The 23892-nt window shown below is 39.7% G+C and overlaps 1 protein-coding gene across 4 annotated transcripts in view; it reads right to left on the bottom strand.

Moving 5' to 3' along the window:
* xrn1 (5'-3' exoribonuclease 1) overlaps positions 1-23892 on the bottom strand; it is a 110999-nt gene that overhangs the window by 65293 nt on the left and 21814 nt on the right. For all 4 annotated transcript variants that reach the window (XR_010017629.1, XM_063045423.1, XM_063045421.1 and 1 more), the window contains exons 3-12: positions 23472-23569; positions 19184-19293; positions 12637-12747; positions 12067-12152; positions 11602-11689; positions 10565-10733; positions 10400-10467; positions 7388-7519; positions 2168-2246; positions 1780-1900 (exon numbers count right to left, since the gene is read on the bottom strand). Coding sequence is in view for 3 of the 4 variants with exons in the window: in XM_063045423.1 (XP_062901493.1) it covers positions 1780-1900; positions 2168-2246; positions 7388-7519; positions 10400-10467; positions 10565-10733; positions 11602-11689; positions 12067-12152; positions 12637-12747; positions 19184-19293; positions 23472-23569 (1062 nt within the window). In the remaining variant the exon portion in view is untranslated. The remainder of the gene's footprint in view (positions 1-1779; positions 1901-2167; positions 2247-7387; positions 7520-10399; positions 10468-10564; positions 10734-11601; positions 11690-12066; positions 12153-12636; positions 12748-19183; positions 19294-23471; positions 23570-23892) is intronic.

The raw sequence follows: 23892 nt of genomic DNA, 5'->3' as shown, positions 1-23892 counted from the left end.
CCATGTTCCCTGACCCCACCAACCACCCAACACAACACAAACTGGCAGGCCTCCTAGGTTTTCAACAAATAGGGATCATCTCAAAAGAAACCCTGAACCACCTCTTCAAAGTCATAGTCATAGAAAACTACAGCAAAGAAACCGGCTCTTCAGCACATCTAGTCCATGCCAAAACACTGAAACTGTCTAGTCCCATTGACCTGCATCTGGACCACAGTTCTCCACACCCCCTCTCCATCCATGTACCTATCCAAACTTCTGTTGAAAGTTGAAATTGAAATCACGATCACATCCACCACTTGCGCTTGGAGCTCCTTCCACACTCACCACTCTGAGTGAAGTTCCTTAACTTTCCCTTAAACATTTCACCTTTCACCCTTAACCCAAGACCTCTAACTGTAATCTCACCCAAGCTCAGTGGAAAAAGCCTGCTTGCATTTTCCCTATCTATACCTCTTATAATTTTGTATACCTCTATTGAATCTTCCTTCAATCTTCTCTGCTCAGAGGAATAAAGCCCTCACCTATTCAATCTTTCCTCTGCACTGACAACATTCTTATAAATTTTCTATGTACTCTTTCAATTTTATTTATATTTTTCCTGTAGGTAGGTGACCAAAACTGCATACAATATTCCAAATTAGGGCTGAAGATTTAGAAGTAGGCAATCTACTTGTGACGCCACTTTCAATGAATTATGTAGCTGTATTCCCAGATTCCTTTGCTCTACCACAATCCTCAGTGCCCCACTGCTCACTGCGTGAGATGGTTGGTCCAACCAAAGCACAACATCTCACATTTGTCTGTATTAAATTCCATCTGCCATTTTGCAGCCAATTTTTCCAGCTGGTCCAGATCCCACTGCAAGTTTTGATAGTCTTCCACACCATCCACTACACCCCCAATCTTGACGTCATCCACTAATTTGCTGATCCAGTTAACCACGTTATCATCCAGATCATTGATATACCACAGACCTAATGCAGATCCCTGCGGTACACCACTAGTCCCAGGCCTCCAGTCAGAGAGGCAACCCTCTACTGCCACACTCTGGCATCACCCAGAAAGCCAATGTCTAATCCAATTCTCTACCACATCTTGAATACTGAGCAACTGAACCTTCTTGACCAATTTCAAATGCGGGACCCCTTCAAATGCCTTGCTGAAGTCCACATCCACGCCTTGCCTTCATCAATTTTCCTGGTAACTTCCTCACAAAACTACAAGATTGTTTAGATCTGACCTACCAGGCACAAAGCCATGTTGACTATTCTTTATCACTTCATGTCTATCCAAATACTTATCCATCTGGTTCCTTAGAATATCTTCCAATAACGTTCCCATTACTGATGTCAGGCTCACTAACCTATTATTTCCTGGTTTATTCTTAGTGCCTTCCTTAAACACCAGAACAACTCCAATCCTCTGGTACCTCACCTATTGCTAAGGATCATTTAAATATCTGCTAGGGCACCTGCAATTTCTGCACTTACCTCCCACAGGGTCCGAGGGAACACACTGTCAGGCCCCGGGGATTTGTCCCCCTGATTTACCTCAACACAGCAAACACCTTCTCTGCAATCTATATTTGGTCCATGACCTCACTGCTGCCTTTACCTCACTTCTATAGACTCTATCTCCTGAGAAATTACAGATGCAAAAAATCCATTTAAGATCTCTCCCATCTGTTTTAGCTGACCTTCTGATTATTCTTAATATATAATATAGTCATGCTTGAATATTAAAATTGGGTGTGAGTAACAAACAAAATTCACTTACTCAGAAACGACTTCTACGCCCATTTTAGTCATGTAGTAAACTCTCTTGTACTGCCTGAATTCTGTTTCAAACAGATCATCCTCATCCTCATGGTCCTCATCTTTGTCATTGTCTAATGCATCTGAAAAGTGTACCACATACATTACTCATTTAAGTGCAGATAGGGGATAAAATGTGGCTCGGTAAATTAGCTTAAGTCCACAATGATGCTTCAACAAAATAGTTACAATATTTAAACTGCAAAACAGACAAATTCATTATTCTTATGCTAAATTTAACAGTTTACCTCAATTAGCTAATCAAAGCAAGCAAATTCTCAAGTGACAGAAAAATGTAATGGCTTTCTGAGATCTAAAGAATGAATGGTAATGTACTGAAAGTCACATACCTTTGTGATTCAATTCAGGACTGTAGTCTGAGCAGGGTTCTGCTTCATCTAGTACAGCTAGGCACAAATCCTCCCGCGCCTGTAAATAAATAAACCGATAAATCTTTTCCTCACCCAACTAAATTCCCTTTAACAAAGTGGCAAAAGGTTTGCAGACTTCTCTGAATAGTAATATCTCTTCAACAGCTAGCCAACTAATACAATGAGTAACATGGGACTGATCCAAAAATTACACTTTCAAAGTCTCAAGATTAATTTCTAAATCATAAGGCATCACATAACATTGCAGATTAGACATAGCTAACAATATATTCGATTTGCCTTTACAGAGAAATCAAGGCTTCTTGAATAAATAAGGAAACAGTCAATAAACGTTTTGTTAAGAATTTGAGTTGGATAAGTCAAAACTTCAATCTGTTAATTCTCAAATAGCAATAACAATATGAAGCAAATTTTTGAAAGTAAATTCAGATTAGGCAAATGTAGGCTTTCTCCTAATCGTTTAAAATACATGGGCGGAATAATGACCTAGAAAGGAGTGAAAAAATATAGTTCATAGGGAAGTGGAATGTTCTTTTATTGCCTAATTACCAAAAGTTTCAGGTGTATGTTGCCCATGTATTTATAATCAGGTTTTTCAATATTTATCATCAAGCAACCCCCTTCCATTTGCACTAAACAATTGGTGGACCAAACATTCCCATGCTTTAAGTCTGAACACAATTAGAATTCATTAGAGAATATATCAGGCAAACTTAATTAATGTCAAAAGATAAAATATATTAGAGCTGATGATGGTTACGTGAGGAAATATTTCTGCTGAATTTTCCTAAAGTATATGAAATAGATCTGAAAGGCAAATTCAGTCTGTGGAAGAAGCAAGTTTGATTTGAACACTCCTAATTCCTTACGTTAAAATAAATTATTTGAGAAATTTATTGACATGGTGTGTTATTGATTTACATTATTTCATTTCATTTATTATTCAGCAGTAAAGAATAGTTTAAGAACAACAACAGAAAAAGAACTACACAGTGACAGGTCCTTTGACCCAACACATCTGCATCAACCATGACACCAATCTAATCACACAAGTCTCTTCTGGTTTATGTTTGTCTAAATGTCTTAGACATTATTGTCATATCTGCTTTGACCCCTTATTGAACACTGTGAAAAAAATGCCTCACAAATCTCCTTTAAATCTTTCCCCTCTCAGTGTAAAACTATGTATTTGACATTGCACCCTTGAAACTAAGGCACTGACTATGTACTCTATTCACATCTCTCATATTATATATCTCTATCAACTTGCCCCCACAGATGACAAACAATCCAAGTTTGTCCAATCTGTCTTTAGAATTAATACACTTCAATATACACAACAATCAAACAAAAGAGCTGATTATTGACTACAGCAGGAGGAAACCGGAGGTCCATCAACTTTAAATTCCTTGACATTATCATTTCAGAGGACCCGTCCTGGGTCTAGCATGTAAGTCCCATTACAAAGAAGGCACGGCAGTGCCTCTTCTTTTTTTAGAAGTTTGCAAAGATTTGGCACGTCATCTAAAACTTTGACATATCTCTACAGCTGTGTGGTGCAGAGTATACTGACCGGTTGCATCACGGCCTGGTATAGAAACACCAATGCTATTTAACAGAAAAGTCTACAAAAAATAATGGATATTGCCCAGTCCATCACAGGTAAAGTCCTCCCCACCATTGAGCGCTGTTGCAGGAAGCAACATACATCATCAAGGACCCCAATCATCCAGGCCATGCTCTCTTTTCGCTGCTGCCATCAGGAAAGAGGTACAGGAAACTCAGGACTCACACTACCAGGTTCAGATACAGTTATTATCCCTCAATCATGAAGCTCTTGAACCACAGGGGAATAACTTCACTTAAACAGTGAACTTCAAAAAACTATGAACTCACTTTCAAGGACTCTTCCTCTCATGTTCTCAATATATACTGCTTATTTACTTGCTTGTTCGTTTGTAATTCAGTTAGGTTTTCTCCCACACCGTTTGTTGTCTTTTGCACATTTGTTGTTTGTCTGTCTTGTCATGTACCGTCTGTCTTGTCATGTACCGTCTTTCACTGATTCAATTGTTTCTTTGTATTTATTGTGAATGCCTACAAGAAAATGATGCTCAGGATAGTACAGTACTGTGCAAAAGTCTGAGGCACCCTAGCTATGTATATGTGCCTAAAACTTTAGCACAGTACTGTACATGGTGACATATATGTACTTTGGTAATAAATTTACTTTGAACTTTGATCTTGGTGCAGAAAAAGTTTACCATCTCCAAAGCCTGAACGTCCTTTCTGTAGTGCGATGACCACAAATAAGCACAATGCTCCAAACATAGCCTAACCAAAATATTATACAGCTGCAACATGACTTCCTAACTTACACTCAGCACCTCTCCCGATGAAGAAAAAATACTGCATGTCTTCTTTACCAACAGAGTCAAGTACAGTTTAACCAATTTTATACCAACATTACCTCATGGTTCTCGAACTCAACATATTACATGCGTCCTTAACCACCCTATCAACTTTCACAGTAACTTTCAGGCATCAATGGACGTGAATCCCAAGATCCCTCTGTTCCTCCAAACTGCAAAGAACCCTGCCATTAACCCTATACACTCCCTTTAAGAAGAACCTTCGAAAGGGTATCACTTCACACTTTTCAGTGTTGAACTCCATCTACCAATTCTCAACCCAGCTCTGCATTCAATCAATGTTGCACTGGAACCGACAACAATCAAAACATTATCAACACCACCATCAAACTAAATGCTGTCCGCAAACTTACTCATGCACCCATCCACTCCCTCACCCAAGTCAATTACAAAAAACGCAAAGAACAGGTGTCCCAGAACAAACTACCATGAAACACCACTGGTTACTGACCTCCAGACAGAAGATGTTTCAGCTACTAACACCCTCTTCCTTCTGCGGGAAAGCCAAGTCTCAATCCACGCAGCCAAGTTTTCAAGGATGCCATATCACCTGACCTTCATAATGAGCTGCTCATGTGAAACCTTGTCAAATGCCTTACCAAAATCCATATACACCTCACATCCACTACCTTCATCAATTTGTTTTGTCACTTCCTTGAAGAATTCAATCAGACTCATGAGGCATAACTTGCCCTTCACAAAGCCATGCTGACTGTTCCTAATTAGCCTGTGCTTCTCCAAATATTCATAAATCCTGTCTCTAAGAATAGAGTCCAATAGTTTTCCCAGTTCCGATATGAGACTCACTGGTCAGTAATTTACAGGGTTATCCCTATTACCTTTCATGAACAAAGGAATAACATTTGCCACCCTTCAAACATCTGGAACTACCACTATGGCCAGTGAGGACCCAAAATCATCACTAAAGGAGCTGCAATCTCTTATCTCACTGCCCCTAGTAACCTAGGGTATATCTGGTCTGGCCCAGGGCCTTATTTATTGTGATGTCTTTCAAAATTTCCACCCCATCCAATTTCTTAACATCAACGTATTCTAGCATATCAGCCCATTGTCATCCTCATATACTCCCTCTCATTGGCAAATACTGAAGCAAAGTATTCATTATGCACACCCCTACCTCCTCCAACTCAAGGCACGTTTCTATTTTTAAAAATGCCTGATCAGAGAGATACCCTCTCTTCAGTCATTGTCTTGTTCCTCCCTCCCTATACCTTTTGAAACATCAAAACCCCAGAACATCAAGCAGCCATTCCTGTCCTTGTGTCAGCCAAGTCTCTTGCAATGAGCGCAATGTCGTAGTTTTATGTACTGACTCATGTTCTGTTTATCACCTTTGTTTCTGATGCTCCCTACTTTAAAATAGACATATTTCAATCCATCCAACGGACTGCAGTTATGCCCCATCCAGTGCACACATTCAGTCTGTCTATACATTGCACCTATCTTTATACCAACTCTGACCTATCACTCTGGTTCCCAGCCCCCTGTCAACCTAATTTAAACCCTCCCCGATAGCTTCCAGGAAGTTCACAAATACACTGGACCCGCTCAAGTTCAGATGTAACCTGTCTTTTACTACAGGTCATACCTTCCCCAGAAGAGATCCCAACGATCCTGAAACCCTACCTCATGCACCAATTCTTCAGCCACACATTCATCTGCCCTATCACCCCATTCTTACCCTCACTGGCACATGGCACAGGCAGCAATCCAGGGATTACTGCCCTTGAAGTCCTGCTTTTAGACTTCCTTCCTAGCTTACGACATTCACACTTTAAGACTTCGTCCCTTTTCCTATCTGTTATTGTTACCAAATTATACAACTTCAGGCTGCTTTTCCACCACCAACCCCTCCCAAGAATGCCATGCACCTGACCTTAGACATCCCTTACCCTACGCCAGGGAGGCAACATACCATCCATAGTCATAGTCATAGTCATACTTTATTGATCCCAGGGGGAAATTGGTTAAATCCAGGAATCTCTTTCACATGCACAGAATCTCCCGTCTAACTATTGAATCCCCTATCACCACTGCTCTCCTATTCTGCACCCTGCTTTTCTGAGCCAGAGTCAGACTCGGTGCTCAGTGACCTGGTTGCTGCAGATTTCCCCTAGTACGTCATCTCCTCCAACAAGATACCTATTACCAAGGAAAATGGTCATAGGGATACTTCACAACATTTGCCTTTCTCCTTTCCCTCTCCTGATGGTCACCTTACCTACCTCCTGCAAATTAGGTGTGACTGCGTCTCTGTAGCTCCTATCTATCACCTCTTCATCCTGCCACATGATCAAAGGCCATCCAGCTCCCTACCATGATCTACAACCACATGCACTTTTTGGAGATGTAGCAATCAAGGAAACTGAAACTCTCTCGAATCTCCCACATCTTGCAAGAGCAGCGTACCACTGACTTGGGAACCATTCTCACTACTCTAGCTAAGCACTAATAGAGAAAGAAACAGAAACTTAATAGCGACCTCTACCTTGTCTCGGCCTCTCCTCATGAAGCCCCTTGAGCAAAAGACTCAGTTACCCATTCTAACTCTGTCCATTCAAACAATGGCCGCTCCTCTTAAACCTAACTTCTTTTTATTTACCCTTGCCAATTGCCTAATAACCCAAATGATCTCACGCTCTGCAGAAATTCCTGACAGGCTTGCTTTTTAAATTTAGTGCACCTCAGCGCAGAGAGAGAAGACTTAAATAAGATAAATACTCACTTTATTTTCCTTCTTACGCTGTTTTGCTTCTTCCGCTGCCACGCCTGCTGCCTCATTTAGGTATTTTTTACCCACTTTGCTTTCAAACCACTTCAGGTCAACAAAAACTTCTCTGAAATGTTCACGATCAAACTGTAATCAAATAATGAGGTTACATAGAAACATAGAAAATAGGTGCAGGAGTAGGCCATTCGGCCCTTCGAGCCTGCACCGCCATTTATTATGATCATGGCTGATCATCCAACTCAGAACCCCGCCCCAGCCTTCCCTCCATACCCCCTGATCCCCGTAGCCACAAGGGCCATATCTAACTCCCTCTTAAATATAGCCAATGAACTGGCCTCAACTGTTTCCTGTGGCAGAGAATTCCACAGATTCACCACTCTCTGTGTAAAGAAGTTTTTCTTAATCTCGGTCCTAAAAGGCTTCCCCTTTATCCTCAAACTGTGACCCCTTGTTCTGGAACTGTGACCCCTTGTTCTGGATTAATCACAAACAATATACACTCAAATATGACTGAATTGATAATAAATCGCATCAATTATCAAATACAAAAGAAATTTAGTTCATGCTACACTATAAATTAGCAGACATTTCTTTAAAAACCTTGCTGTATTCTATAAAGTCAGAAAGGCCCAGGCAAGTTTTCTCAAAATACCGTGAAACAGAGTAATAATTTTAATTTAATGTCAGAAACTTCAGTTTGCAATTGCCTCTATTACATTTGAATCTTTTAGTTAAGTGAAAAGCTGTGCGTTACAGATTTCACGCTTACCATTAAATCATTGATAAGTAAGAATTAAAACCTTAAGGATCATACCCTGCCATTGGTAAAATGCCTCAAAAAAGTGTCATTAAACAGACAATAAGTACATTTAACAAACACATTTGCACTGAACAACATCTACTATTTCAGAATGTTGCTTTAAAAACAAAAATATATCCTACTTGAAAACTTCCAATTTAAACTATCCTGAAGAATCAGCCCAATGGTTTATTTGTTGAGGTTCACAATTTGAGCACCTAAACAAGAGAGTTAACTTATATATGGATCACTATTCATCTAGAATGTGTGTTCCAACTAAAAAATAAATGGAGCAAAAAGTTCAAGATTCAAGTTGACCAAAGTCCAAATGAAATTTCTCAAGTCAGGAGAACAAAAGAAACAATCAAGCTGGAATCAATGGAGGTGTAAAATGGGAAGACAGATCACATGAATTCTGATACACTTCCTGTATATTGAAAAGTTGGCAAAGAGATGTGGAGCTCACCTCTAACTCCACCTCTTTGAATGGGAAGTGAGACATAAAATTATGCTTCAAAATTGACATTGGCTATACAAAGAAAAAGGAAGACAAAGTAACAAAAAATAGTAAAAACTCCAATTTCTTCAATCTGTCCAATTTATTAGCCACTGTGTCACCTGTAAATACCTTCAGGTAAACTATGTTTAGAGATGCTGTAGCTGTAAAAAACAAAAGGACAATAAGGTAAACACGAGGAAATGTGCAGATGCTGGAATTTCAAGCAACACACATAAAAGTTGCTGGTGAATGCAGCAGGCCAGGCAGCATCTATAGGAAGAGGTACAGTCAATGTTTAGGGCCGAGACCCTTCGTCAGGACTGACTGAAAGAAGAGCTAGTAAGAGATTTGAAAGTGGGAGGGGGAGGGGGGAGATCCGAAATGATAGGAGAAGACAGGAGGGGGAGGGATGGAGCCAAGAGCTAGACAGTTGATTGGCAAAAAGGATATGCGAGGATCATGGGACAGGAGGCCTAGGGAGAAAGAAAAAGGGGAGGGGGGGATGCCCAGAGGATAGGCAAGGGGTATAGTGAGAGGGACAGAGAGAGAAAAAGGAGAGAGAGAAAAAGAATGTGCGTATATAAATAAATAAATAACGGATGGGGTACGAGGGGGAGGTGGGGCACTAGTGGAAGTTTGAGAAGTCAATGTTCATGCCATCAGGTTGGAGGCTACCCAGATGGGATATAAGGTGTTGTTCCTCCAACCTGAGTGTGGCTTCATCTTTACAGTAGAGGAGGCCGTGGATAGACATATCAGAATGGGAATGGGATGTGGAATTAAAATGTGTGGTCACTGGGAGATCCTGCTTTCTCTGGCGGACAGAGCGTAGATGTTCAGCGAAATGATCTCCCAGTCTGCGTTGGATCTCGCCAATATATAGAAGGCCGCATCGGGAGCACCGGACACAGTATATCACCCCAGCCGACTCACAGGTGAAGTGTCGCCTCACCTGAAAGGACTGTCTGGGGCCCTGAATGGTGGTAAGGGAGGAAGTGTAAGTGTATGTGTAGCACTTGTTCCGCTTACAAGGATAAGTGCCAGGAGGGAGATCGGTGGGGAGGGATGGGGGTACAAATGGACAAGGGAGTCGCATAGGGAGCAATCTCTGCGGAAAGTGGGGGGGGGGAGATGTCCTTAGTGGTGGGATCCTGTTGGAGGTGGCGGAACTTACGGAGAATTATATGTTGGACCCGGAGGCTGGTGGGGTAGTAGGTGAGGACAAGGGGAACCCTATTCCTAGTGGGGTGGCAGGAGGATGGGGTGAGAGCAGATGTGCGTGAAATGGGGGAGATGCGTCTGAGTGCATGAAATGGAGGACAATAAGGTTTTTTTTAAATGCCAAATGTTGAACAAAATGGATTATTCTGCAAAATGTGCACAACAGTCACTGCATATTATTGAAATCTTAGGATCAAAATGGTCAGAGTCATACAGCACAGAAACAGGCCCTTTGGCTCATCTACTCTGTGCTCCACTGTTATTCCACCTATTCACATTGACCTGCACTTGGACCCCATACCCCTCCCATTCATGTACACATCCAAACTGCTCTTAAAAATGTTGTAATCGAACCCACAGGTACCACTTCCGCTGACGTAAACTGAGCTTTTCCCTCAACCAGACCAATCTAAAAACATCAATTTAAATTATGATTCAGAAGCAAATCAAATAAAGCATTCAAATTATAGAAGTAACCTCAACTTACCTCCGACAGTTTTATAAGATACTTCTCAAAGCGTTCCAAATTTAATGTTCCACCTTCATTAATATAGCCTGATCAAAATAAAGTTAAAATTTATCTAATAATTATTTCCACATCTATGAAACAATATTTGACAACAAGCTAGAATATGTTGTTTCAAGTACTTACCTCCAAGAGTTGGCAGGACCTCAATATATGTCTTGTATAGCAAAGGTAGTGCATCATGATTGATATGTAAATGAGGTAGGTGAGGAATAAAATCATTACCAACAAGAAACCCCATCAATATCCAGTCGTCAATTATCTGTTCAAGATCATACTCAAAAGAAATCTTTCCCTGTTGATTGAGAACAACAAGTTAATCAAAATCAAAGTTCCAAAATGATACATGTAAGTTTCAACCTAGTAGATTGTTATGGTAAATTAGACAGTTGCTAATGTACAAGGTCTCAAGCCAGCAAATTCAATTTAACAATGTATTTATTGCTCAGTGGATAAAAAACATTTGACAAAGAATTCAAATTGTTTGCCTTTTTCATGTTAAAAGCACTATTCAGATAGTTTAGTCTCCAAATACCAACACTGGTGGCACAACCAACAAGACAGCTAAAGGAACAAAGCATTAATGGAAGCCATATGTTTGATCTGTGATAGTTGTGAAGTCATTTTGCTGGGAGCTAGCTCTAGAGCAGTTTCAAATTTCCAATCACTTTGCTCCATCGTTCTGCCCAAGGTGAGCTGAAATAAGTTTTCTCTCCAACAGAACAGTGCACGGAAACGGGCTTTGCTCTCAGAGAGAAAGGATAAATATAAGATACGTAAGACTTTAAGATACAGGAGCAGAATTAGGCCATTTGGCCCATCGAGTCTGCTCCACCATTTCACCATGGCTGATCCATTTTCCCTCTCTGCCCTGAGATCATGCAGTCTGATACTTTTGATATAAATCAACAAAATACACAAAGTCCAACAACAAACAGCTGTCTTCAATTATTCATACTCATATGAATTAAGTAAAATATTGTATGTTATTCTATCAAGCACACTTATTTGTCAATAAAATTTCCACCAGTTTTGTACTTTGCAGAGTCCGTCAAAGCTTTGGTCCAAATCCTGGACCAATGAACTGAAGAACACAAGAGCAATCAATTCAAACATCATGATCATCATCATCATCAGAAATTAAATCTGATCCAAATACTCACTCGTGTTGATGAAAATTCATAGTCAATGTACTCTCTCATTAGGGACAGATGCAACAAATGAAATGTTGTTTCTTCAACTGCAGTAATCCTGCAATGAAGAAAACTGTCTGTAAAAGATGCTTGTGGACAAAATCAGCATTATAAAGAATAATCCAGCAACTGAAATATCAAGAACCTAAAGAATAGTGAAAATAATATTATTTCATTCCTTGTATTTCCTCATGTTATTTTATCCCTGCAACTTGGGGATATCATGAAGTAAACTCTGAAGATTTACTTCTCAGGAAGAAAAGATGCATTGTTCTCAGAAAAACCATTGCACACCTCTTTATTTCTTTAACATTTCCAGCAGTTAATTTACAAATGCAGGGGGAAAAAAAAAAATCAAAAATCAACATGAGCTTTCCATTTCTAAATTTTAATTTAAAACTAGAAGAAATCTGTTGAAAAGTACTAAGATCGTACCTTTTTTGAGATTTTCTGCCACCAAATCGAACTTCTTCCCTCAAAAGGGAAAAATTTGGTTCATGGCTTGTTAATCCAAGCATAATCTGCATAAAACAGAAATGTCTGTAAATTACCCATTATAGAGCAAATTATTTAAAAAGCAATCTTGGGAGATGAATGAATGTATTTACCTTGACTATAATAAAAATTGTGCAAAAGCACAAATATATAAAGTTTTTTGAAGTAGAACATAAAATAGCACAGGTGAGCCCTTTAGTCCATCATGTTGTGCTGACCAACACAGAACAGCATCAACTTACATTAAAATAAACTCTAAATGTTTTTGTAGCATAAAACTGTCAATACTACCTAAATCTACAACTAATAGCACTTTATTAATTAGTAATCTGACATGAAGTGATAGTAGGGCATCAAATTTACTCTGTCTAGCCACTAGTCAAGGGAACATGAGGGAAAGAGGGTGTGTAGGTAGGAGACAGACGAGAGATGAAGGGCCAGGTAGGAGAAATGAAAGCAAAATTGCTGAATTTGAATGTGTTTTGCACAAAAGCATTATTTAATACTTACTAAATCAGCATCTAGTCCATATAGACAATGTCGTGTATTGGGATCATGATCCGGTTTTCTTTTCTCAGCTCTAATAAATTCCATGATTTTGTGTTCTCCTTCCCCAGGGGTCTAAAACAAGATATCATAATTTAAAATTTGGTACTTAAGCAGTAATATTTGATAATATTATTTGCAGCTCACAATGTCATCGAATCAAAATTCAAAAATGTGCTGGAGAATTTTATTCCATAATAAACTGTAAACCCACGACTCAGCAATCCCTCACTCTACCATTATCATATTGCGAGGACACCCACTCTAAATAACTAGCCATTATCAAGCAATGATTTGCCAATACCGTGTAGCAACACTGTACATGCAAAACAGCAGCAGACTATGGACAAAGCTAAATAATCTCACAGCCAATGATTACAGTCTCACATATATTGCATTTAACAAGTGTCATCCATTCTCATCATTCTTATCAAAACATATCATTTCACACTTTCACGATTTGATTTCATTTACTGTGCATCTAGTCCACTTGATCAGTCTGTCCTAGTCCCCTTGGACAGACTGATCAAGTTCATTTATAAATTTAGAAATTAATCCTCTACCTATTTTAGTATTTTAACATATGCCTTTTTGAAAATAGAACATAGAACAGTACAGCACAGTACAGGCCCTTCGGCCCACAATGTTGTGTTGACCCTTAAACCCTGCCTCCCATATAACCCCTCCCCACATTAAATTCCTCCATATACCTGCCTAGTAGTCTCTTAAATTTCACTAGTGTATCTGCCTCCCCCACTGACTCAGGCAGTGCATTCCACACACCAACTACTCTCTTGAGTAAAAAACCTTCCTCTAATATCCCCCTTGAACTTCCCACCCCTTACCTTAAAGCCATTGTCCTCTTGTATTGAGCAGTGGTGCCCTGGGGAAGAGGCACTGGCTGTCCACTCTATCTATTCCTCTTAATATCTTGTATACCTCTATCATGTCCCCTCTCATCCTCCTCCTCTCCAGAGAGTAAAGCCCTAGCTCCCTTAATCCCCGATCATAATGCATACTCTCTAAACCAGGCAGCATCCTGGTAAATCTCCTCTGTACCCTTTCCAATGCTTCCACATCCTTCCTATAGTGAGGCGACCAGAACTGGACACAGTACTCCAAGTCTGGCCCAACCAGAGTTTTATAGAGCTGCATCATTACCCCGCGACTCTTAAACTCTATTCCTTGACTTATGAAAGCTAACACCCCATAAGCTTTCTTAACTACCCTATCTACCTGTAAGGCAACTTTCAGGGATCTGTGGACTTGTACCCCCAGATCCGTCTGCTCCTCCACACTTCCAAGTATCCTGCCATTTACTTTGTACTCTGCCTTGGAGCTTGTCCTTCCAAAGAGTACCACCTCACACTTCTCCAGGTTGAACTCCATCTGCCACTTCTCAGCCCACTTCTGCATTCTATCAATGTCTCTTGGCAATCTTCAACAATCCTCTACACTATCCACAACACCACCAACCTTTGTGTCGTCTGCAAACTTGCCAGCCCACCCTTCTACCACCTCATCTAGGTCGTTAATAAAAATCACGAAAAGTAGAGGTCCCAGAACCGATCCTTGTGGGACACCACTAGTCACAATCCTCCAATCCGAATGTATTCCCTCCACCACAACCCTCTGCTTCCTACAGGCAAGCCAATTCTGAATCCACCTGGCCAAACTTCCCTGGATCCCATGCCTTCTGACTTTCTGAATAAGCCTACCGTGTGGAACCTTGTCAAATGCCTTACTAAGATCAATGTAGATCACATCCACTGCACTCCCCTCATCTATATGCCTGGTCATCTCCTCAAAGAACTCTATCAGGCTTGTTGGACACGATCTACCCTTCAGAAAGCCATGCTGACTGTCCCTGATCAGACCATGATTCTCTACATGCCCACAGATCCTATTTCTAAGAATATTTTCATACAGCTTTCCCACCACAGACTGGTTTATAATTACCCGGACTATCCCTACTACCTTTTTTGAACAAGGGGACAACATTCGCCTCCCTCCAATCCTCCGGTACCATTCCTGTGGACAACGAGGACATAAAGATCCTAGCCAGAGGCTCAGCAATCTCTTCCCTTGCCTCGTGGAGCAGCCTGGGGAATATTCTGTCAGGCCCCGGGGACTTATCCGTCTTAATGTATTTTAACAACTCCAACACCTCTTCTCCCTTAATATCAGCATGCTCCAGAACATCAACCTCACTCATATTGTCCTCACGGTCATCAAGTTCCCCTCATTGGTGAATACCGAAGAGAAGTATTTATTGAGGACCTTGCTCACTTCCACAGCCTCCAGGCACATCTTCCCACCTTTATCTCTAATCAGTCCTATCTTCACTCCTGTCATCCTTTTGTTCTTCACATAATTAAAGAATGCCTTGGGATTTTCCTTTACCCTACTCGCCAAGGTCTTCTCATGCCCCCTTCTTATATTAACATCCATACACACTGCTACTTAATCAAAAAAAAATCAAACTGGCTAGTCAAGTGCAATTTGCCCTGAACTAACAAATCTTAGTAAGTCAATGTTTCTTTTGCAAATCATTGGTAGTTTTTAAAAGCTTCCTCATCACTTATGGCATATTGACACGATTATATTTGTGTGACTTATCCTTCACGTTCTCAGGAAAAAAAACAGAATTATACAGTTGATTATGTGGCTTGTTAATAATCTTTAAAGATCTGAATACGAATGTTTTGTTGTCTCTTGTATCCTTTAAAATTGCGCATCTCATAAGAACTATAGTCTCATTCCATCTCTATTTGAGCAACTAGTGATGCATCTTTTCCTGAAAACAGTAACTTCTCCAACAGCTGTGTTTGCACTACTACTACATCTGGTGATACAACTTTTGCCATGGTTTTGGTATAGCTGGACTCTATTGCTCTCAGTAGATGGTCTGGCACTCCGTAAGCTTTCAGGATCTTCAACAGTTTACCTTGGTGAACGGAGTCAAAAGCTTTGCGAAAATCGATGTAAGCAAGCACGGCTGGTAGGTTGTTCTTCTTGACTTCTTGTGTTTACAGGACTTCTTTAACAGTATTTTTCCCCACGTACTGGCAACAACTTCAGTTAGTAGTGCTAGCAAAATTCCTACTTGACATGCATAATGCAAAGCATTCATTTAGAATCACAAACATGTTTTCTATAACATATCTCCATTTTGGTTTCTCATTTGCTCTCCTGTTCCTCTAACAGTCCTTTAACTGTTAATAATCCTGAAGAAGATCTACGAGTTCACTTTCATGAGATCACTAATATATTTCTCTACCTGCTTCTCCTGCTTCTGTATTTTCTGTGATTAAAGATGTCATATGCCTCCTTTTTGCTTCACTCTGCGACTTTGTTACCATTTGTGAGAATATGTATTAGCTGTCACACTTCTGTATATCAAACCTGTGACATAAATGCACTCTTCAGCTAGCTGAAATTATTCTTCCTTCATCTTTTGTTGGCTAAATTTTTTCTTGTCCTCCTTATTTAGTCCAAGTTTTTGAAGTTATAACATTTATCAACCCATTTCATTCTTCAGGACTAGATGGAACAAAACCTCCTCCAAAGTTCAAGGTACATTAATTATCAAAGTATGTATACTGTATACAATCTTGAGATTTGTCTCCTTACAGGCAGCCACAAAACAAAGAAACCCATTAGAACCTATTAAAAAAACAGACTGTCAAACACCTCACGTGCAGGAAAAGAAATCGTGCCAACAATAAAGTGTAAGCAAATAACATTCAGAACTGAAGTTCACAAAAGTGAATCCAGAGCCACAAAGCCAGTCATCACTGCAGCTGATTCAGCAGCCCATTAATTGCAAGCCACAGCCTCAGTTCAGCGCAGAGACGAGTAAACCTCACGGAGCAGCTAGCTGAAATTGTCCATCTCTCACCCTGACCTTTTGAATCTAGTCCTGCACTTAAACCATCCAAACCTCAAGTTGGTTTTCGTTCTCAAAACTGGGCCTTGCTGCTTCGGTATGTTCTCGATTGCCCAATTCCACCCTTACCCAACCTTTCCAATTCAGTCCGGCGCTTAAACTGATCAAACCTCGGGTCTTTCCTCACTCTCCAGCTCAAGCCTGAGCCAAGGCCCCATTGCCATGCTTCTATTCTGCTGCATCAAATTGCCTTCCATGTCCACTCCAGCAATGGCCCAACATTGGCACATTCCCCACTCTCGTGCCCAGGCCAAGCCACCTTGATTCAGGTCATCACTTTTTATTATCATTTCGACCATAACTGCTGGTACAGTACACAGTAAAATCAAGACGTTTTTCAGGACCACGGTGCTCCATGAAACAATACAAAAACTACACTGAACTACATAAAACAACACAAATCTACACTAGATTACAGACCTACCCAGGACTGCATAAAGTACATAAAACAGTGCAGGCATAGACAAGACAATATGCACAGTAGAGGGCAGTAGGTTGGTGTCAGTCCAGGCTCTGGGTATTGAGGATTCTGATGGCTTGGGGGAGAGAACTGTTACGTAGTCTGGTCGAGAGACCCCAAATACTTCGGTGCCTTTTGCCACATGGCAGGAGGGAGAAGAGTTTGTATGAGGGGTGCATGGGGTCCCTCATAATGCTGTTTGCTTTACAGATGCAGCGTGTGATGTAAATGTCTGTAATGGCGGGAAGAGAGACCCCGATGATGAGACCCCGGAATTGCAGAGGGAGGTGTTCGGCCTGTACACACCACACCACAACTGTCCTGCATCTTCAGGACTTCTGTTCACACTGCAAAAATGCCAGGTCAAGCAGGCGGTTCAACAGCTCAACTCCAAAAGGGAAGCACAGGTTGTTGATTGCAGTGATTACATCAGAGAAAAAGTGTGACTAACTAGAATGGAAAGGAACTGAAAATCCTTATCTAAACTGGAAATGAACTGAAAATGTTCTCACATAGAAGTTGTTTGTTAAATAACCCACTGCACCATGCAAAATGGCATAAATAATTATTCTCATTATCAAATCTGTTCCTCTAGCTAATTCCTACTATTTAGTGACTAGTAAAGCACAGCATATAACTTTATAACTTCTTTCTGATTTTTCAGAACCCAACACAATTTTTGACCACCTGCCCTTGCTGGAATGCCCATCCAACAACTGCACCCCTTAATAACATTGTAGCAGTTACTTTAAAACAAACCAAAACCACTGAGAGACTAAGCCAGAGACTTTTGATCCTTTATTACTAAACCAGTAAAGACAAATGACCTTATAGCAATAAAAAACTAACAAAACTAAACATAGTGATCTTAGCATTCAAATCAGTGTAAGTAAGCATTCTAATTAGCAATCCCAATTAGCGAAGTTAATTAGTGTAAATAAGCAGTCAAACTAAATTAATGTAGCTAAGTAGTTGCACTAAATTAGTGGCCAACAAAAAGGTATCACCCCATGGCTTACCTCTCTCAACTATTTGCTTCGACCACATCCCAACCCATATGACAGAAAATAGATACAGGGTTTCAACGGACAGAAAATAGATACATGGCTCCTCCAAACATTCTCATATATTTTTCTAAATAATGGAATTTTTTCTCATCCCTGCTTTTCCTGAATACTTGCATCATGTATTCAAAACTCCCTTTTTGAGCTTGCTCTTAGATTATGTAATGCCCTCGTTCATATTTTTACTGTTATGCTGTATGTATTTCATTTAGCAGTTCTGTAAGAGCAGTCTGGTCTGCTGTCAGCCTGGGTGGGTTATTGTTGAAGATCAGGGATGATGAGGAATGCACGCCATCTAATTAGGATGGTAGAATTTGGAGGAGGTTTTCTTGGTGAGGGATACTAAGGTTGGTCTTGGGGTTTGTTTTGGTTCGGCGGGATATAAAGAGAGAAGATGCTGGGGAGAACTGGTCATAGCATTCAACCTCGTGGGAGACCCGTTTGTTTGAGATGGATTGCGAGTGACGTTCAGATTGGCGTGCTTTCATGCTGACCAAGGGTCCAGTGCACGAGTGACAGAAAATTTCAAGGTGACCTCCAACTTGTGCACATTTGACTGTTTAATTAAAATAGGCCCTTTTTTTGTTTTTCTTTACTAACCCTTTGATTAAGTTAAGATTCATAAATATAATTCCTTTAATCGCATACAGTGCACTGTCTGTTATTTCATGGCACTAATTTGTAACAGAGTAGCAAATTACACAGCATCCGCACAAACCGGGGTCTGAGGTCTGGGGCGGGAGAGCCATCTGAATCTCACGAGTTTGGCGGGACTGGAAAGTGTTTCCCCTAGACTTACGCAGCCAAGGAAACCGGGGGTTTCAATTACATTCCCTCATAGCTATTAGTTCTCTAGCCCATCATGCTTATTAACTACATTTCTCATATTTACTTTGATACACTCTAAACCCAATTTACCCTCCATATTTTCAATAATATCAACTAACCTTCTGAAATTTCAAAACAATTCCTCTCTCTTCCATTTGGACTTTCAAGTTAAGGAATAAAACAAGTTTGGACTACTTATTGTTTAATTACCTCATGACCTGACAGATATACAATCACTTCTTGCCAAGATTTGTCACTTGAAATCTTCATGTTTACAAAATACTTTAGCTGCTCATGTAACCTGGCCATAAAAGCAGTGCCTGAAACAAAACAAAAATAGACAAGTGAAAAACTTATTTTGTCCATCCCAAAATGGTACAGAAACAGAAATACTTAAACTGCTGTTGTTGTGCAACAAGAATGGAGCTTCAGGCATCATTTCAGACAAAGTCCAAGGACGATCATTCAAACAATCTACATAGAGCTATTTCTTCCCTTTTTCTATAGTAATTAACTGGCTTGGTATCTTTAGGAAGGTAAAATATTCACAGATTTACTGGTATTATAGAATAAAATTGTGACTTTGGTGGGAATCCAGAATGAAAAAATCCAGAATCTTTTCTGCACATCCACCTATATATGATCTTAAACACAATTTGGTGGAGTAGCTCATTATATGTGAAATATACAGTACACAGAATTCAGTCGAAAGCTGACAATCAAGAATCATTGAGATGTGAACTGTAGATTAAAAATACCCAACTTGACATTAATAATACCCAACAGAGAACTTAGCTTAAATTCTTTGATTTATTGCAAAGAATGGAATTTAATATAATGCAAACAACAGGAATTCTGCAGATGCCAGAAATTCAAGCAACAGACATAAAAGTTGCTGGTGAACGCAGCAGGCCAGGCAGCATCTCTAGGAAAAGGTGCAGTCGACGTTTCAGGCCGAGACCCTTCGTCAGGACTAACTGAAGGAAGAGTGAGTAAGGGATTTGAAAGTTGGAACCCCACAATATTACACAGCTATGTGATTGGGTTCAGTGAAGACTTAAAACTATTTATTGTGTGTTTCTGTGAATCATTTTTGGAAAAGACTGCAAAGATTTTAGAACAAATTTTATCACAAGGATGAGGATACTTGAGATGCTGTAACAGCAACAAATTTGCCTCCTTCAAACTTGTGAGCAATTAGTGTCATCACTGAAAATGAATTGCTATGATTACTTCTGTGTTTTTAAAAAGTGAATGGAAGATTTCTTTCACAAAGAAGCATTTTATGTAACAGCAATAGTAAATGTAGGTGTTTAGCAGATCAAGCAACATTTGTGGGGAGAGTAACAGTTAATGATTGAGGTAACAGAATCATCAAATGAACAAGTCAAAGTTGAGTGTATTCTCTTATATACAAATCCACAGGTGCAATGAAAAATCTACATCAACAGCATACTGTTGATGCATCAATGATGCAGCTTTTTCACCAACTTCTGATTTCTTGTAAACAATAGTGTTTACAAGAAATCAGAAGTTGGTGAAAAAGCTGCATCATTTAAATTGCAAGGAGGAGAAGGGTGCAGAGAACCAAGGGAATGTTTATTCCCTTCCCATATCCTTGAACCAAATTACTTTCAATTCCTTTTATTTTACTGCATTTCATTCAGAGAAGTAAAATGCATTTTGGTTTACCACTTTGCAGAACACTTCCATTCAATTCTCTACAGCAATCCTGAGCTTCCAGGCATCTTTAGTTCACTTCTTCTCATTCTCATGCTAACGTTTCACTGTCAAAGGACTCTTACAACTGCTGAAATAATGCTGAATTTAAGCTCAAGGAACAATATCTCATTTTCTGTGCTTGGGATTCAATAATGAATTTAGCAGTTTCAGGTGGTCTCATATTTCCCTCCTCGGAATCAGATTTAATATTACTGGCATTTGTCGTGAAATGTGCTGTTTTGCAGTAGCAGTATATTGCAATACGTAATAATTACAATAAGAAATTTATATACAAGTATTACAAAAAGAGAACAAAACAAAATAGTTTGAGGTAGTGTTTGTGGGTTCAGTGTCCATTCAGAAATCTGATGGCAGAGAGAATAAGCTGGTCCTGAAATAATGAGTGTATGTCTTCAAGCTCCTGTACCTCCTTGATGGTAGAATGAAAAGAGGGCATGTCCTGGATGATTGAAGTTCTTATTGATGAATTAGAGGTCCTCAAGAAAGCAACATCACTATTTCAAGGTATCCTCGATGCTGGGAGGCTGAAAGAGCTGGCTTAATTTTCAACTTTCTGTAGCTTTTTCCAATCCTCTGCAGAGGCCCCTCCATACCAGACAGTGATATAAGCAGTTAGAATGCTCTCCATAGTACCTCTGTAGAAATTTGAGAGTCTTTGGTGACAAACCAAGTTGCCTCAAATTTAAATATAGCTGCTGTGTAATTTGTAATTGCATCAGTATATTGGGCTCAGGACAGATCTTCAGAGATGTTGACACACAGGGACTTGACACTGCTCACCCCTCAATGATGACTGGTGTGTGTTCCCTTGACTTACCCTTCCTGAAGTCCACAATCTATTCCTTGGTATTACTGATGCTGAGTACAAGGTTGTTGTTTTGACACCACTCAACCAGCTGATCTGTCTTGCTCCTGTACGCCTCCTCATCACCATTTGAAACTCTGACAACGATAGTTGTGTCATTGGCAAATTTATAGATGGCGGTTGAGCTGTGCCAAGCCATACAGTTGTGGGTGCAGAGAAAGTAGAGCAGTGGGCTAAGCATGCACCTTAAGGTGCACCAGTGTTGATTGTCAATGAGAAGCAGATGTTATTCCTGATGCATACTAACTGTGGTCTCCCAGTAAGAAAGTCAAGGTTGAGGGGTAATAACTGATCCTGAACCTAGTGGTATAGGTCCAGAGACCCATGTACGTTCTTCCTGATGGCAGCAGTGAGAGGAGAATATTACCTGGGAGATGTGAGGTCCTGTTGCTGTTTTCCTGTGACAGCACTCCGTGTAGATGTGCTCAGAGGGAGGTATAGGAGCCCAGGTTTTACAAATTGTTAATTAGAACTAAGGGTAAAATTATGTTGAATGCTGAGAAGCAATCAATAAACAGCAGCTTGATGTGAGTATTACTATTGTCTAGGTGATCGAAGGCAGAGTACAGAGCTAGTGAGATTGCATCCACTGTAGACCTATTGTGGTTCTTTAAAGATGTGGTTGTACAATTCTGTTTCAATTATTTTTCCATCTTTAACTGCCCTGTTTTGCATTGTTACCTTGGGAGCTTTATTCTGCCACAGACATCCCCACTGTTCTCCAAACATCTCCCATAATTGTCTCACTTACACAGTTCTGATCATGAGTTCTTGATCCAAATTACCAACTCTGTTTCTTTCTCCAAGGATGGTATTTGATCTACTAAATGTTTTCAGAATTTTGTTCTTAATTTATGATTCCAGCATATATAGCATTTTTTGCTCTATTTATCTTTATATAGATTCTTTAGAATTTTTGAACTTATGTGCTTTGTATTTTCAAAACCTGTAAATTTATTCTTTTTTAAAGAGGATTTACTGATGAATCTTCTGGGAACATTAGCCTTTATTAAAGGATTTCAATTATGTAAATTAGTTGGAAGCTTATAATTTAAAGTTTCCCGATTTTTCTCCTCATCGAAAGGGCAATTGGATGCAGCAAAAGTTTTAACATAGAATCAACATTGAATAATACTCATTTAAAAATAAAGAACTTAAATTTCTACTATTTCAAGAAGGTTGATTCTTGGGCATGTACAGTCCATTGATGTCTTTCTGATAATGCTATTTATAAATAAGCCATGGCCTTCAGTCTATTAAAAATTCAAAACTCACTGATTAGCATTAGGACAAGAAAAACTTACTCCATTTTACAACACCGGAAAATACAAAGGTCAGTAGCCTCAGATGAGATGGGTGTAGCTTAGGAAATGAACATAGTAAGTTATTGTTGGTATAACAAAAGATAAATGGGATTATGTTCATGAAGGCTGATGATGGGTTTTCAAAGCAAAGAATATTTTTCCTTCTGAGATTCTGGAAACAAACTACAATGAACCATAACTTCAAAAACTTTATTTAAGTAGCACCATCATAGCACCATCTTATTTTATTCAATTCTATATCAGGGTGACATGGTCGCATAGTGGTTAGCAGAACGCTATTAGAGCGCCAGAAATTCGTGTTCATTTCCGCTGCTGTCATGATGGCATTTAAGTATGTTCTCACTTTGGCCACGTGAGTTTCCTCTGGATATTCCAGTTTCCTCCCACATTTCAAGGGCATATGGGTTAGTCGGTTAATTGGTCACTTGGGTATAATTGGGCAATGGGGACTCATTGGGCTGGAAGGGCCTGATACTGTGTCATATTTCTAAAGGGATGGATGGACAGATAGAGAGATAAATAAATATTAGTTTGAGGAAAATACAGCTACTGTTGAACATGATACCTGGGGTGATGCAGTTGGAGTCAAATCTCGCTTCTGTTGGAAGGTTTTCTCCTTTTTCCACAGCCTTTTTAATTTTTTCTTCTGCTTCCTTTGCTGATCTGCAATTAAAAACGATGTGGAATTATGTTGAAACAGATGAACAGGAAATACACTAATTTCTGAGGGAAAGTGTCTGTGTATATGGACACCTGACAAGTTTTTCCCTGTGCAAAAGAAAATGCAGAACAGGAAAGGAGACAAAAAAGTAGGATAGTGGGTTTGGCATGCATCCATCATATTCAAATATATCAAAAATAATCCCTAATCTCTATCCCCTAGGACCTTCTAACTTTGTTCTGAGTAGCCAGTTTCCAACTTAAATCTCTTTTGCTCACTGGTGCATGCTTGTTTCCATCATTACAAACAGGAGAAAATCTGCCGA

The sequence above is a fragment of the Mobula hypostoma genome, chromosome 4 (assembly GCF_963921235.1).
Source record: "Mobula hypostoma chromosome 4, sMobHyp1.1, whole genome shotgun sequence".
NCBI classification, from domain to species: Eukaryota; Metazoa; Chordata; class Chondrichthyes; order Myliobatiformes; family Myliobatidae; genus Mobula; species Mobula hypostoma.
The sequence above is the reverse complement of the archived record's forward strand: the minus strand, read 5'-3'. Positions and strand labels throughout refer to the sequence as shown.